Source organism: Rhinopithecus roxellana, chromosome 8, assembly GCF_007565055.1.
Source record: "Rhinopithecus roxellana isolate Shanxi Qingling chromosome 8, ASM756505v1, whole genome shotgun sequence".
In the NCBI taxonomy this organism is placed as follows: Eukaryota; Metazoa; Chordata; class Mammalia; order Primates; family Cercopithecidae; genus Rhinopithecus; species Rhinopithecus roxellana.
In genome coordinates, this window is record NC_044556.1 from 57,737,283 (window position 1) to 57,753,404 (window position 16,122).

At 38.5% G+C, this 16,122-nt stretch overlaps 2 protein-coding genes across 3 annotated transcripts in view; one reads left to right on the forward strand and one right to left on the reverse strand.

Moving 5' to 3' along the window:
* IFI16 (interferon gamma inducible protein 16) overlaps positions 1–5,415 on the reverse strand; it is a 42,284-nt gene extending 36,869 nt beyond the window's left edge. The window contains exons 1-2 of one of the 2 annotated variants that reach the window (XM_010356742.2): positions 5,136–5,415; positions 333–617 (exon numbers count right to left, since the gene is read on the reverse strand). In XM_010356742.2, the coding sequence (XP_010355044.1) occupies positions 333–597 (265 nt within the window). In that variant the 5' untranslated portion in view covers positions 598–617; positions 5,136–5,415. Of the gene's footprint in view, positions 1–332; positions 618–4,140; positions 4,262–5,135 lie in introns of those variants that run through there. The other variant, XM_030937108.1, reaches the window with a different exon arrangement.
* Positions 5,416–14,946: 9,531 nt separating this feature from the next.
* Positions 14,947–15,281, forward strand: PYDC5 (pyrin domain containing 5). The gene is given in 2 exon segments (XM_030934927.1): positions 14,947–15,084; positions 15,087–15,281. Coding segments are annotated over 2 exon segments (333 nt in total).
* The last annotated feature ends 841 nt before the right edge of the window (positions 15,282–16,122 follow it).

The window sequence follows — 16,122 nt, forward strand, 5'->3', positions numbered from 1 at the left end:
GCACATATTTTGAATTTAAACAACAATTTTTATGATTTTATTATTATATGAGCTTTCTAATGTACTAGAAGTCTCAGTCCCCCTTCAACTCCCTCTCACTTTTGTTCTTTCACTGATCCCAAATAGACACGCTGAAATCCATCAATCCACAACAGTAATGGAATGCCCTAAGTTGTCAACTTGTTGGCCTCTGAAGTACCCACATTGTCTCAGCAGTTGAGTCACAAACTGGGGAAAACACATCTCAAGTATGGCCGAGGTGGGGGTCTAATCAAGGTTGGGGAGGGTTTGGGGATGGTTGCAGGGAATGGGTGTTCCCTCTTCCCAATTACCTTTTAACTTTTCTTTTCTAAGAGTTTCAGCCAGGTCTTCAAGTGTTGGTATATCTTTGAAAATTTGTATTAGTTTGCCCAAACCAGCATCACCTCGGAACTTTTCTTCCATCAAGTCGGCAATCTGAATTTTGTCATACTCTTCTCTCATTTTTACATTAAGTTTTAAATCATTGCTCAGTAAAGACTTAACCATTCTAAAATGATAATCATTGATGACCTCTAATCCTTTCAGTAGAACAATGTTCTTGTATTTTTTTTCCATCTTTACAGATATAAGTGAGCCTACAAGAGAAAATGGTATACAGTGTTACACGTGTATAAGACAATTTAAAAGATGATGTATGCCTATGTGAGTCAGTGGCCCATATGAAAGAGTTGTTCATGAATATGTGTGATAAAGAGGGACTTACTAAGACCAAATGTGTTACTGTAGAAATTGAGTGGAGAACTGCTGTGTTAGGAATGTCTAAGAAATTCTTCCCTTTGAATGAGAATAGTTGAGTTGGGTCCAGTTGTTACAGGGAGGTCTGAGAACAAGCAATTGTCTCAGTGTTTAGTGTGTGAGCTCTGCAGTGTCAAAGCCCTTGGTTCCTCTTCTTATCCTTTACTAGGGCTGGAGCCTATTCCCCAGATCCCACCTTTTGTTTCTTAAATCTTCCCACACCCAGTATGACTGGAGTGGCCTAGGTGTAAATGGGCTGCAGCCTCCCACCTTATGTGAATAACCTTCTGCTACAGCGCTACAGTTTCATGCTGCGGCACCGACACTATTCTCCTTGACTCTTCCCTAGTTGGCTGTCATTAGCATCCTCCCTTCTTTGGTGCTAGACCATGGCTTCTGTTCTCCGTACCCATAAAACCATCACTTTGCTGAAAATCCGCATGCTTTCTAGTGCAGCATCACAGTATTTATTCACTGAAATTATTTTATTGGTTGTTTTATTTTTCTTATTTCAGACTTGATTTGTCTAATTATTTCTTTTTGCACAACCAGTGTTCTCTCGATAAGCCACATTTATATTCCGCTGAAATCCTTCAATATTTCTCCTTTTTCTTTCCAAAAATTCCTTGCTTCCTATACTGTCTCAGAAAGTGCTGAATAAGCTGCATCGTTTTTGCTCCTAGTACTTTTGTATTCCTTGTATCTATGCTTCACAAAGGTGCTGGACGCCTTGCGTCTTCATGCCTCATGACTTTTCTAGTTCCTTCTTATTGCCCTGAAAGCCATTCCCACATTTCTTTCTTTGACTACTTCCCATACAACCTTAAGACTCAACTGAGGCTTTGTCTCCTGGTAGATTTTTCAGAGTCCCCTTACGGACAGAGTGTCACTCCTCTTGACCTCTTAACACCTGTACACTTCCATGATGACAGTGCAAGATATGGATTCCAAAAATTTTTAATTAATGAATTTTTTAAAGTTTGGGAATGATGTCTTTGTGTATCTTTTGTATAACCAAGATATTTAAATTTCAGGGGCTATTAATTGGGCCAGGCGCGATGGCTCACACCTGTAATCCCAGCATGCTGGAAGGCCGAGGCGGTCGGATTACGAGGTCCAGAGATCAAGAGCATCCTGGCTAACATCATGAGACCTCATTTCCACTGAAAATACAAAAAATTAGCCAGGTGTGGTGGCACACGCCTGCAGTCCCAGCTACTCAGGAGGCTGAGGCAGGAGAATCGCTTGAACCCAAGAGATGGAGGTTGCAGTGAGCGGAGATTGTACCACTGCACTCCAGCCTGGGTGACAGAGCGAGATTCCATAAAAAAAAAAATTGCTCCATTCTTATGAGAACAGGAGGCTCCTCGGATTGAAAAGGTCCAGAGAATGAAGGTAAAATCTATACAAAAACACATTATAGTCAAACTGAAGAATATAATAAACAAAACTACTCTGTAAGCCTTCAGATGAGGCATAGATCACCTACAAAGATTCAAGAATCAAATTGAAAGTGAATCGCTACATCAAAACTGTCCGAAGCAGGACAATGGAATCGTTTTTATATAATACTGGTCCAAAGTTCCATATCAATTGCAAAACCAAAAAAAAAATTTTCAGTGGAAAGTTTTGACTTATTTTGTGAGTGTGCTAGAAACAATAAGATCCTCTTCAAACTTTCCTGTTCTTTCTTGTTCTGTAAACAACCCTTCCCTCCTTTGCCGCACCCCAGACATGCCTTCCCGCCTAATTGTTAAGGGACAGTCTCTTCCTTCCTGCCTAATTAGCCCTGTACAATTTAAAGCAGTAGCCAATCTGGTCAGCTTAGACAGTGTGTTGTGACTGACGCAGGCAGCATCCTTCTGTAGAAGCAAATACGCTTTGCTGAGAAATTTCCTGTTTAAGTGCTGGTTTTTCTTTGTGGCACCGAGCACATGTTTCTAAACAAGTGTGACAGCACGATTTATTTGCAAAATAAAACCAGATTTGGGATGACAGTAGGCTATGTATAATCTTTATTTCACTTAAATGTGAACGTTCACATGTTTTGTTTTGCAATATTAGTGTTTTTGATTTTGGAGTAATTATTTATATCCCAGTGGAGTTTCCAGTAAGACAGTATCTAGAATATATACACTAAATAGCCTTTCTGAAGCCTCCAGATTCTTAATTTCAAAATGTATCTAGCTCCATTGCACAGAAGAGGTGCTTTCATCTTGTCTTAAGGGAAAATAGAATTTTACATTTAGAGTTTTAATTTAGGCACAATGATATTTAAATAGAAGAGTCTCAAAAATTATTTTGTGATACTCAGGGCCGCAGTCTTTTTGCAAGACAAAGACTCATGCCACAAGAAAACATCTATTGAAATAATATTTAATAAGAAAACAATGAATAAAATTAAAAATGCTGCCAGCCAAAAGATAAAAAGAGTGAAAAATAAACTTTTTTAGGTGCTCCTAATGCCTTAAAAAGAAAGCCCTGATCAAAGAGAAGAGAAACAGAAATTCCAACAGCATGGTAAAGGGAAGAAAGAAAAAGAACATGATAATACACTAAAGCAATTGTCTTAGATAGTGAGATGATATAAATTTGTCACAAATTGAAGAAAAAATAGCAGATTGTTAATTACCAGCATATACCTAAAAGGTCTGACCTGTTAATTGACAACTTTCATCAAATTTGATTTAAGAAATCTACATACATGTTCTTAACAAAAAGTGAAAAAAACTGTTAAAAATTATCTTGCAAAGAATAAATAAAGAAAGCCAGTTTATCTATGTTTGTGTAACTTTAAATATACCTTAAGCCCAAAAGTAACTTCAGATACCACATAACGATAAAAGGTTCAATGCCTGGGAAATTATAACAGTTTTAGTTATGAATTTATCTAATTTATCTAATGATATTATTTATTATTTTATAGTGCTTCGTGGTACTATAATTAGTATATATTTCTCTTCGTATACACACATGCACAGACATCACTACATGCACATATATTTATATGTATGTACCTGTTTGTGTACATGATTATATATACATATATTTGTGTGTGAATGTATATTATATGTACACATATATATGTGATTGTGAGAGCACTACAAGGAAAAAAAACAGTTTTTTTTTTTGAGACAGAGTCTTGCTCACTCGCCCAGGCTGGAGTGTAGTGGCACAATCTCGGCTCACTGCAACCTCTGCCTGCCGGTTCAAACAATTCTACTGCCTCAGTCTCCTGAGTAGCTGGGATTACAGGCATGCACGACCATACCCCGCTAATTTTTGTACTTTTAATACAGGTGGGGTTTCGCCAGGCTGGCCAGGCTGGTCTGGAACCTCTGACACCTCAAGTGATCAGCTCACCTTGGTCTCCCAAAGTACTGGGATTACAGGCGTGAACCTCTGTGCCTGGCCGAAAAAGCAAACTTTATAATAGGAGATTTCAGTTTATGTTTCAATTACTAAACGAACAAGGTAAAAAAATCTGTAATGACATAATAAATTTGAACAACGCAATTAATAAACTTAACATTTATCTAATAAAATTCTGAAATCAACATTTAAAAATCTCACATTCCATTTAAGCACACATGAACATTGTACCAGGCTATAGAAAACATCTTTTAAAAATTTGAAAAGTAAGCAATAGTAACCTTTTCCTAATTGACTTCCCCTCCACTCCCCTATACCCTGCCACAAGGAAAAAAAAAAATCATTAACTTTCAGGAGGGCAGAGAGTAATTCCAAAATGACTGAAATTCTGCCCCTAGCTCCCGCTGTAGAATGGAGCTAAAGTAAAAGATCAACATATTTATGAAAATATTAAGACACCATGTACCATGAATAACTGTGTTTGTGAAACTTAAAAAAATTTTCTACTCTATGTGTACATTTGTTCTCATGTTTTGTAAAATTGAGATGATGTCATATAATACACCTCTATGTTCAGATGTGTTTTTTACTTAATATTCTTTCATGATACTTTTTTCACATCACTATCTTGAGAACCCACCACAGCTACCAAGTTTCCAATGCTTCTTCCAGCCAAAATAACCAAAGCCCTCTTCTAAGTACCAACTTACGCTAATACACACTCAGAGAATTAGTTTTAAAATCTGCAGTGGTCAAAATGCATTTTCTCTTGTTCAGTCCTCAGTTGTGGTGGAACAAAAGAATCCTGTTATCTTCCTAAGTAAATGAAGGATTCATATCAAGCAACTCGGCAACTTTTCTGAATACCCAGCCCTACTCCCATCATCCCATGACCCTGAATAACGAACACTGATTGTCCCCTTGTGATTTTGGGGACTTCAAGGAAGGAAAAAGATCACATTTACAAAATAAGCAACAGTACTCACCTCACTGGAAATTTTTTCAACACTAGTCCAGATCTTGAGATCTTCAGCAATGCAGAAAACAATGCTTATTTTGTGCGAGGGGGGGAGACAAATCAGTAAAGTTCCCAGAAACGGAACCGCAGGATGTTGTAATCTTCAGAAACGCCAAGAAAATGAAGTATGTGCAAAGATAACAAGGAAAAAAGGCCTTGATTGAGTCAGTTAGCTGACTAGTGCTGGCTTGCTCCTATTCTGCTATTGCCCCAGAGAGAATGGAATAGGAGCAATGTGGAGACTCCTCCCACCAGTGTTTTTAGCTTTCGTTTCTGTTAGTCAGAGAAAATGAACAGTTTCCTGCTGGCAAGGGCTAGAGGGTGTGGTGAGGGGAAGTGGGGGTTGAGAAATTACTTTAATGGATACAGTGAACATTTTTCAGGTGATGTGTACACTAAAATCTCTGACTTCCCCAATATGCCATATGTCCATGTAAGGAAATTACAGTTGTACCTCATAAATGTATATAAATACAAATAAATAAGTTTTTTTCCACAAAATTAAATAGCTAAAAGGAATTCCAACATTAGAACTTCCTTACCCAGCAGACTTACATGTAGGTCATTAGAGACCTATATTCCCTTAAAAGATGCTCAAATATAAGAGAAGGAAGGTGGCTTCTTCTCCCTCCTTTCCTGTGCACAGAGTGGCAGTGGCAGGAGGAGATCTTGGTAGGAGCATCTATTGCTACCAATACTTTACTGCATCTTCTGGATGGGGAAACATCTGCTATGAAATCGCTATTTGTTTAAATACTACCTGAATTATTCATCCAATTTTTAATAACTGACAAACCTGGGGATTTCCAGATCAGAAAGTCATTGAGAATATGTAAACCCTTCCTCAAATTTATATGAAGGAGTTTAACACTAGCTGTCCTCTTGACTATGACTAGGTTACTTTACTTCAATGATTAGATTCATGATTGCTCATGTTTTCTGCATTATTCATGGATAAACACAAGTGGATAGTGGGCTCACAATATGACAGCATCGAAGCCTTGAAAATCCCGGAAAATGCACTGAACTTCTGGCAGCATGAGGAGCCTGTTTAATCCTTTGCTCAGCAGTGCATTTTTCTCTGTTAAGGACAATGGATGCCCTTTAGAGTGCTGTAACCCCCGGATGTTAACTAAATGGCGTCAACTAGCAGATGATGTGGTGTTAACCCAGCAGCAGATCTGCAAGCAGGATGTGGTCATGAGTGGAAAAGGGGCCCCATTGACAGTTAATATGTACTATTCAAGGCCATCTACAGAGCAAGAGAAAGCTGATTGTTTTAATCCAAACTAGGGCCATGAAGTGGATAGCTGAATTCTGGATTTGAAACCACATGAATAACTTTATCAAAGAAGGAATAAATCAAGAAAAAGCAAAGAGGATCTGGAATGACAGCCATAAACACCTCTGGGTGTTCATGGTGATCTTTTACTGGCTTTAGGTTGTTCTTTATGTGGATACACTGAGTTGGCCTTAAGGCAGTAGGTGTTATGCCCATGTGGATACACTGAGTTGGCCTTAAGGCAGTAGGTAGAGAAGGATATTAGGGCGGTCATTGGGAACCCCAATCCAGAAGTCAAAGGGTAGAGGACCCTTGGAAGTTATGACCATTCAAAACATTTTCTGCCTTTTACTTATAATCATTTTATATGCAGTAATGTCCTCAATTGGGACTCCAGCATACAACACACAAATTGCTGTCACCAATAAGGGCAATTCAGGACAATGCTTCATAATTCATATGGCAAAGATGAAATTTTCATAGATGAAGACAGAAATGCTTAAAAATGTGCATTTTCCCCTACTCTGTGGCAGTGGCCAACAATGGTAATTTGTGCTATCATACAGAAAAATCATTAGTAAAATATACAAAAATTTCTGATAAAGCGAAAAATATACAAAAATTTCTGATAAAGTGAAAATGTGTGAATATATATGTATAAATTATGTAGCTACATTATTAAAGTGACTAAATTTATATTAATCAGGCATTATTTTGAATAAAATCTCTCAATTGTGTACCTATTTTTTTAACAATTGAGGGTTCAATTTCCCTCTTTATGACAAAAAGCAGCTTACTATTTTACCTTTCTGGCCTCATTTTCCATACTGTTCCACATATACCAGAGTTTTAGTTGTGCAGAAACATTTATGTCACTTCACACTTTGGAGTATTTGTAGGTGACATTTCTCCTGTCAGTATTGCAAATGTCTTTACCTTGCTAAGAACAATAAGACCTATTGCATATTGTTTTTTCATGATGCAATAGACTGTGGTACATGCATTGTTCACTTGTTTTTCAAATCAACCCTATGCAGCAAAGTTTCCCCTTTTTAGAGAAGACTACTATCTTAGTTGACTTGGGTCTTCTGGATTCTGAGGGTTCCAAGATCAAGGATGGCCAATTTGATTTCTGGTATGAGCCCGCTTCCTGGCTCGCAGATGGCCATATTTATGCAAGGTCCTCACCTCGTGGTGAGAGAGAGAGCACCCTCTGATGCTTCTTCTTATAAGGGTACTAATCACATTATGAGGACCCTACCCTCATAAACTACCCCCCAAAGGCCTTGCTTTCAAATATCATCACATTGGGAGGTTATGGCTTCATCATAGAATTTGGGTAACGTAATCCAGTGTGTAGCAATAATTGAAGCTATTTTCCAAAAACTAAGCGACTAGTGTTGGAGCCAGATTCAAACCAGATCCATCTTATTCCAAAGCCCATGCACTTGACCGCTAAGCAAAATTTCTTCCTTGATTTACTAATTTCTACACACATTTTATTCTTTAGCAAGACACCCATATCCTTTTAAGCTTATGTGAATGTCATTTTCTTCATTATCTCTTTACAGATTCTTCACTTAACAGTATTAGCACAAGGGCATTGTTTGGGTTCTCATGCTTCCTGCTGGGGCTGGACACTTGCGGTTAAAACACAGGAATCTGATTTTCCCAAAGCCTAAACTCAATTATTTTCTTTTTTTGGAATACTAGCATTTGTCTCTCCAACTCTTACATGAATGAAACCATGAATTTCAGATATTGGCTTTGATGTTTTGTCCATTGATTCTCAGTTGAAATTAGAAGTCAAAGTTTATCTCTTTCATCATACTTGGTTTTGTGCTGTTTCCTTTTCCCCACTACATCCTTTTTTTTTTTTTCTGTATTATCTTGTATGTCCCAGATTGTGTTCTACTTAACATATGTATTTTGTGATTAAAATTAAAGTATATTATTATATGATAGGGCTAAAGGCCAATTCAATTCTATAGACAAACTGAGATAAGTGTTAGCAATGCAAAATAATACAGAATTATGGACATACAAGATGGGAGAAGTTTATGGTGCAAATACCTATCGCCTTGGTTCTTTCTTCTTTTTCTTTTTTTTTGGTACTTGCACCAAGGGTGAATGTAGTTAAATAGTTAGGTGGCTGTTGGGAAAATGCCCTGCTGGACTAAGAACCACCCTATATAAGCACAAGGCAAGCTCAGACCAAAGAAGAGGCAGACCACTCCACGCTGGTTGGTAGTCAAAGATCTAGTCAGGAGAAACTTACATAGGAGGCAGTCTTAAGTGGGAGTAAGAGAAGGCAGATCTCCTCCTCCGCAATGCAAGTATGAGTAGTCTTTCATACAATGAGAAAAAAAGAGGAAGGAAAAGCCAGTAGGGGGCTGAGGGGTGGGGATAGCTATATTGATAGTGCCTTAAGCCATCTGGTTGCTCTCTTAATCTATTTACTTCCTGCTTAAAGGGATTGTTTGAGTTTCCTTCAATCTGTTACACATTGCTAAGGAGGGGGAGGATGTTCCTGGAAGCAGCAGTTATCTTGGCGCCAGTATGCATTTTCCAGTGGGACTGCAGCCTCCTATAACTCAATTTGAGGTCAGTTCCCAGAACGCATTTTCACAACAATGCCATTCCTTCCTCTCCAATCTGAATGCTTCTCTCAGCCAGTCCTTACTTGAAATTTTGTAGTTTCTGTATTGCAGTTTTGTATTTTACTTTTCCGGTTGCCCAAAACTAATGCCATAAACTCCAGACAACTCTGTTGGCTGAAAGGGCTTCTGTAGTTCTAGGGTCGACCTCTTTACTTTGGAATGGAATAAGAAAGAGACTCAGTGTTGAGGTGGGAGAGGAGAGTGAATACATATGGAAACCTTGGGAGTGATGTGAACCAGTCATGATCTACTGTACACAGCCAGAGTTGGCATCAGTCATCTCATGTGTATTGCATGTCACATGGAGAAAATATGAATGAAAAGTTTCTGCCTCATGAAAACTGTTCTCTGACCCTCCCTGTAATGGACACGCATACTTTCCCACTGTCTTAGTCTGTATAGTGCTGTTGTAATGGAATACTATAGACTGGGCAATTTATACAGAACAGAAATGTATTTCTCACAGTTCTGGAGGTGGAAGTCCAAGCTCAAGGCATCAGTAACTGGTGAGGCCCTTCTTGCTGTGTCCTCAAATGACAAATGGGGTGAATTCACCCCCACAAGCCCCTGTTAAGAGTAGCATTAATCCGTTTATGTGAGTGAAACTCTCATGATCTAAATACCTCCCATTTGGCCCCATCTCCCAACACTGTTGCATTGGGTACTAAGTTTCAACATTATTTTTGAAGGGAGTAAAAAACATTGATAGTTTCTACTTCTCCGGCTTTATCTCTGCTATCTTCATTCTTTATTTGCTTATTTTATCTAAAACTATTCTCCAGAAAGCATTGTTTGAGGATCTTTACTAGATTGATAATTTCTTTGCTCTGTTTCATTTCAGGACTTCACTTTTGGCTGTCAAAATTTCCCTTGATATAATTTATCGCTAAAATTGAAGATGAGATTCTCTACTGTTGTCAATAATGAACTCCTAAACATCTGGTTTTGGGAATTTTTTTTTTCTTTTGAGATGGAGTCTTGCTCTGTTGCCCAGGCTGGAGTGCAATGGCACGATCTTGACTTACTGCAAACTCTGCCTCCCGGGTGCAAGTGATTCTCCTGTTTCAGCCTCCTAAGTAGCCGGAATTACAGCCATGCACCACCAAGCCTGGCTAATTTTTGTATTTTCAGTAGAGACAAGGTTTCACCATGTTGGCCAGGCTGGTCTCAAACTCCTGACATCAAGTAATCCACCCACCTTGGCCTCCCAAAGTGCTGGGATTAGAGGCATGAGCCACGGCGCCCTGCTGGTTTTGGGAATTCTTACCCCAAATTACTAAAATCTATAATTTACTCAGATTTGCTTAGCAATAAGGGCAAAATTAATTGAAATTTTGATTTCTTAACTTTTTTTTTTTTTTCTTTTGGAGATAAAGTGGTGCCATGTTGCCCAGGCTGATCTCGAACTCCTGAGCTCAAACAATCTACGTACCTCAGCCTCCCAAAGTGCTGGGATTACAGGCGTGAGCCACCACATCCATCCTTAATATTTTTGCTCAAATTTGGGTGTTAATATATTAAGAAGAGAGAAATAAAATTTACAAGTAATGGAGAAGCAGTGTTTGAATTTTATTTCCTTTCATGTTTTAGATTAAGGATTGACAATCTTTGGTTGAAGGAAAGAAACTGCTGTTCACACAAATAAGTGTTTCTATATGTTTGAATGTTTAAGGTATCAAGTCATGAGTGTCAGAAACGCAAAATAATACAGTATTGGCCAGGTGCAGTAGCTCATGCCTGTAATCCCAGTACTTTGGGAGGCTGAGGCGGGCCGATCACAAGGTCAGGAGATTGAGACCATCCTGGCTAATACGGTAAAACCCCGTCTCTACTAAAAATACAAAAAATTAGCTGGGCGTGGCAGGCGCCTGTAGTACCTGCTACTCGGGAGGCTGAGGCACAAGAATGGTGTGAACCGGGGAGGCAGAGCTTGCAGTGAGCCGAGCTCGTGCCACTGTACTCCAGCCTGGGTGACAGAGTGAGACTACGTCTCAAAAATAAAAATAATAGTACAGAATTATGGACATACAAGATGGGAGAAGTTAATGGTGCAAATACCTATCGCCTTGGTCTTTTTGTTCCCTAACTCAGTAACAGGTGGCTAACTGCTCCTTAGGCTGATAGAGCCAAAACATGATTCCAGCCTAAGAATCACAAAAGAGCAAAACAGAGAAGGGAACAGAGATCAAGCTCCTTTAGAAATTTGGAATATGGCAAGTTATTTCTTCTTAGCTTTATGGCAGTAATTTAAGTATTATGTGATTTTGTAATTGCAGAATATTAATGACATAGCCAGAATAAAAGTACAGTTATTGTCTAAATAGATATTGGATTCACCAGTTAAATTGCCGTGAAAAAAATAACTAATAGCAGAAACATTAAAATAAACCACGCATTTTTCTATCAGCTTAGTCTGAAAGTTCACACAAATTCAATTACTTGAAGTTTCCTTGCAATTCACCATGTTTTACTTCCCTCTTAGAATCTAGAGTAATTTGCACAGTGGAACCATAGGAAGTTGGATTACTCCCACCAGAGACGGAAGTTTCTAAATTTTCCACGTTTATTATATATATGTTATATATTTGGCATAATCCCTTGGATTTTTAAAAGCCTTCTTAACCTTGCTCTCTTTTGAAATTATTCTACAAGTAGATAGATGTGGTTTGTGTTTGGACGAACGGAGGCAAGATGGTGCACTTCCGGGTTCTTCATCACCAACTTTTCCCGCGTGCGCAAAAATGCAGCCAGCGCCCAGGGAAGGTGCAGACCAACCGGGCATGCACCAGGTGACGTCAATCCGAAGAGACCAAGATTTACCTGGTCGCACCTGCGGAATGCCCCGGACACGCCTGTGCCCCGCCTATTGCCCTCCCACTCCTAGAAAAGCCGCTCCCGGCCAGTGAGCCAAGCTGACTTCCCTGCCCCACTCCTGTCGGGATGTCGGGACTGTATCAGGAACCCCGCCGGAGAGCCCCACCGGGGACTCTGTCCGCCTTCTTTGCCGGAGGCCGACAGACCTCTCCCTACCCACCTTCTTCCCCTGAAGCTAGGTGACCAAAAATAAATTTGCAGTTTTGCTCCTACCCTTGCCTACCCGCTGGTTCTTTTGTGCCCTGCTCTGTTGGTCTTAGAAAAACAAATCAGTTTGATTATAATTCTGCTTTTTATCTATGCTATTTCTGGCTTGAACATCCCTCTTCAGGAATGTGCAGTGAGGACACTTGCTCTATGCATTCTCAGGCAACTCTGGCTCTTGAGTAATCAAGCCATATGGATGAATGGAGCCTGGGAATTAGAGATTCCCCGGGCTGAAGTCTTAGATGGGATGCCTAGAGAGTTGATTCAACATATGTTATTTAACAAATGTTTATTGAGAACCTACTATGTGCAAGATACTACTCTAGGCGGTAGGAGTACAGCAATAAAAAGCACACAAATCCTTGACCACAAGGTACTTCTATTTCAGTAGGCTGGCTATTAAACAATAAACAAATAGCAATAGCATTTATACTATAATGTCATATGTAATACAATGCTTATATATTACAAGCAGATAAGTACTATGAAGAAATATAAAAGGTATGAGGTAATAGACAGTAATGGTATCATGTTCTATTGTGCAGCATGCGTTCATTGAAGGTTGAGCTTAGAAAAAAACAATTAAGTAGAAATCTGAACAGAGTGAAGGAGCAAGCTGTGCCAATATTCTAGGTGAAAAGAAATAAATGATTTGACAAAGAAAAGAATTGCTAATGCTTCAATTATAAGACTACTATATATCTGAGGGTTGGTGTTTTGGAAGCAAATAACACTAGTTTTATTTTTCTTTCCTTTTTAAATTTTTTAAATAGGGAATCATTCCATATTCTCTGTATGATAAGCAGGAAGTTGGCATAAGAAAAAGCAGAGCTCCTGGATTCAGAAGACTTGAATCGGTAATTTGTACTGTCTTTTACTAGCTGTTTGGTTTCAGGTAACTCATGCCACCTAATTTAAAATGTAGTAATTGGGAGACTATAATAAATGCTAACTGTCTTGTATCAGGCATACCATGCTGTGTATTTACAACCCAGAGATAGGAATTATCATCCCCATCCAGAGATAATTATATGCTCCCTCAAGGTTTTCTTTTCCTTGTATCTTCCAGACTCTGTGTGAAAGCACTTTGTACACAGTAAGGTGCTATCCAGTGTCAGCTATTATGCATGGTACAGGGCCATGCTTCTCAACTACAGTGTGTACACCCCTGGGTCATGAAGTCACCAAATCAATTGTCTGCATTTTCTTTGGGTATACATTTTACCCTATAGCAAATACTTTAAAATGTGTTTTAAGTAAACAGATATCATGGAATAAAATGTAAATTTTATATTTATGTGATAAAAGCTGTCTCAATTTTCTTATATATAAATTGTTATTGATATGTGAATGTTAGCACATAATAGGATTATAGGAAGGTTGCATTCTTAAAGATAAGTAGGAAACATGCTGAGTTGACTGTGTTTAGCGTATAATAGATGCTCAGGAAATGCAAATTTCCTTCTTTTCTTTCACTGGTAAGACTGGAACGTTCAGGTGGTTTAATCATTTTAAGTATTTGAAATGTGTTCCTTATTTTGAAAATGTTCCTTATAATACTTTCCATTTTCACTTATACATTCTACATGTATAAGTGGAGTTTCTCTAGTTATCACCTGCCTATAGGAAAAAATAATAAGTTCGTATTAAAAGTAATAACTCAGAATTTATTAACATTGTCTATCAATGGGAGCCTCCCCTAAAAGTCACAGTTGGTTATCTTCAGTTCATAAACATCCTTTCTTGTTCTTGGCTGAAGTCCTCTACCATATAGGTTGCTACTTTTAAAGTAAAATTACTAAATACTGGTAATTTTGAGCACCTATTCGTATGTGTGTTGGGCATTTGAGTCATGTGGTTATTCATATCTATTGTCCATTTTTCACATGTGCTGTACAAATAAGGCAATGTGTAGTTCTACATGCAATCTGAATTATATACATTGCCTATGTTTTCTCTCAGGATTTGGAAGTATTTGTTATGTTTATTTTTTCTTTTTTATAAAGAAATTTAGAGTTTACATGCAGTCAAATTTAATAAACTTTTCCTTCCTGACTTGTACCTTTTGTGCTTAAGGCACCGTCCCTTACCTCAACATAGTGAGATTATCCTGTTTTCTTCTAATGGGTTACTAGTCACATTAGGTCTTCAATGTGCTGCACACTTTAAATAACCAGATCTATGTGACTCGGAGGAAAACTGACTCATCAACCAGGGGATGGCACTGAGCCATTGATGAGGGATCCACCCCCATGAGCCAAGCACTTCCCGTCAAGCCCCACCTCCAACACTGGGAATCACATTTCAGCATGAGATTTGGAGAAAATAAATATCCAAACCATATAAATATGACTCCAAAAACATGATCCATGAAAGAAGAAATTGAAAAATTGAGCTTTATCTACTGTATACATGTCAAAAAATTTAAATTGTACCCCTGAAATATATGCATTGTGTTGTATGTCAGTTACACCTGAATAACTCTGTTTTAAAAATATCAGGAAAATGGATCCCATTTTCTAAGAATTCCGGAGGTGTTTTGTACCCTCTGAAGATGTCTTTCCCAGGAAGAAGGACTAACTTGCTTAAAAAGATCTTTCTTATATTTCACCAAAATCTCTTTTAGTATACTATAAATATCTTATTTTCCCTTTAAAAAATAGTAACAGCTCACATTGCTTTATTTTGAACGTTGAATCACTTTTGGTGGCATAATCTTACATAGTTTGGATTCCTTATAAGCTGATCCAAAAGTCATGAGATGGAGAGTAAATATTAAGGAGACACTCTTGCTAACCCGCCTGGATAACATCACTGATGAGGAACTGGATAGCTGTAAGTTCTTTCTTCCAGATGAGTTTAATATTGCCACAGGCAAACTACACACTGGAAACAGAGCACAAGTAGCCAACTTGATGATTTAAAATGCTGGCCTGGTGTCTGCAGTGAGGAAGACCGTATTTTTCAGAAGTTGAATTATATGCTTGTGGCAAAAAGTCTTCGGGAAGAGGTGGAAACGGGTATATGTGGGAGTCCCACATCTCAGTTAAGACTTGGCCTTTCCTTTCATGGCATTTCTGGGAATTATTGATGAGGGAAACAGGATGGCACTAAGCTATTCATGAGGGATCCACCCCGTTATCCAGACACCTCCCATCAGGCCCCACCTCCAACACTAGGGATTGCATTTCAGCATGAAAGTCCCCCAGGGAACGCTGCTGGAATTTGTTTGCTAACTTAGTACACTAGCCTTGTTCGTTACCCTCTTTTACGGAAAAATCACTCCTAGGAAGTGTTTTTTACAAATTCCACAAATCCAACCCAGCCTTTGTTTGCATCTCTTGTTCCAGCCCTTAGGCTGCCACTTCCATTAGTCATCTTTTCTCTTCTCCAGTTCAGTTGCAGCGAACATGAACTTGGAATTTCAATCTTAACTTCTCAAAACCTCCTTTACACGGTTTACCAAAGATTTGAAGAGAAAGGAAAGAAATCATAGCACTGGAAAAAAATAAACGGGGATACTAGGTCATTTTGTTCTCCCATACAGCCTGCCCATTCTTCTCCCTGTCCCCTGCCTGCTGTGGTCCCAGACCATCCTTTCTTCTTCAAGGGAGTCTTGTATTCATACATCCGCTCTTTCAAATTCAAATATTATTTATCCTTCTATTTCCTTCCACTAATGACAACATAAGCTACCCGCACACAAAACCTGTTTTTATATCATTGGACAAATCATTGAATGTCTCCATCTTATCTGCATTTTGCTTACATTTCTGATTTTTTTCTCTATGTGCAATTAATATATCCTTTATTTATGTCTGTATGATTAAAATTGACCAACAAAGGAGCATCTCACACAAGGATCCCCCAAAATGAGAGCCTCCAAATGTAACAATTTAGAGATTTTTAAGTTCAACTCTAACAGCAAAACC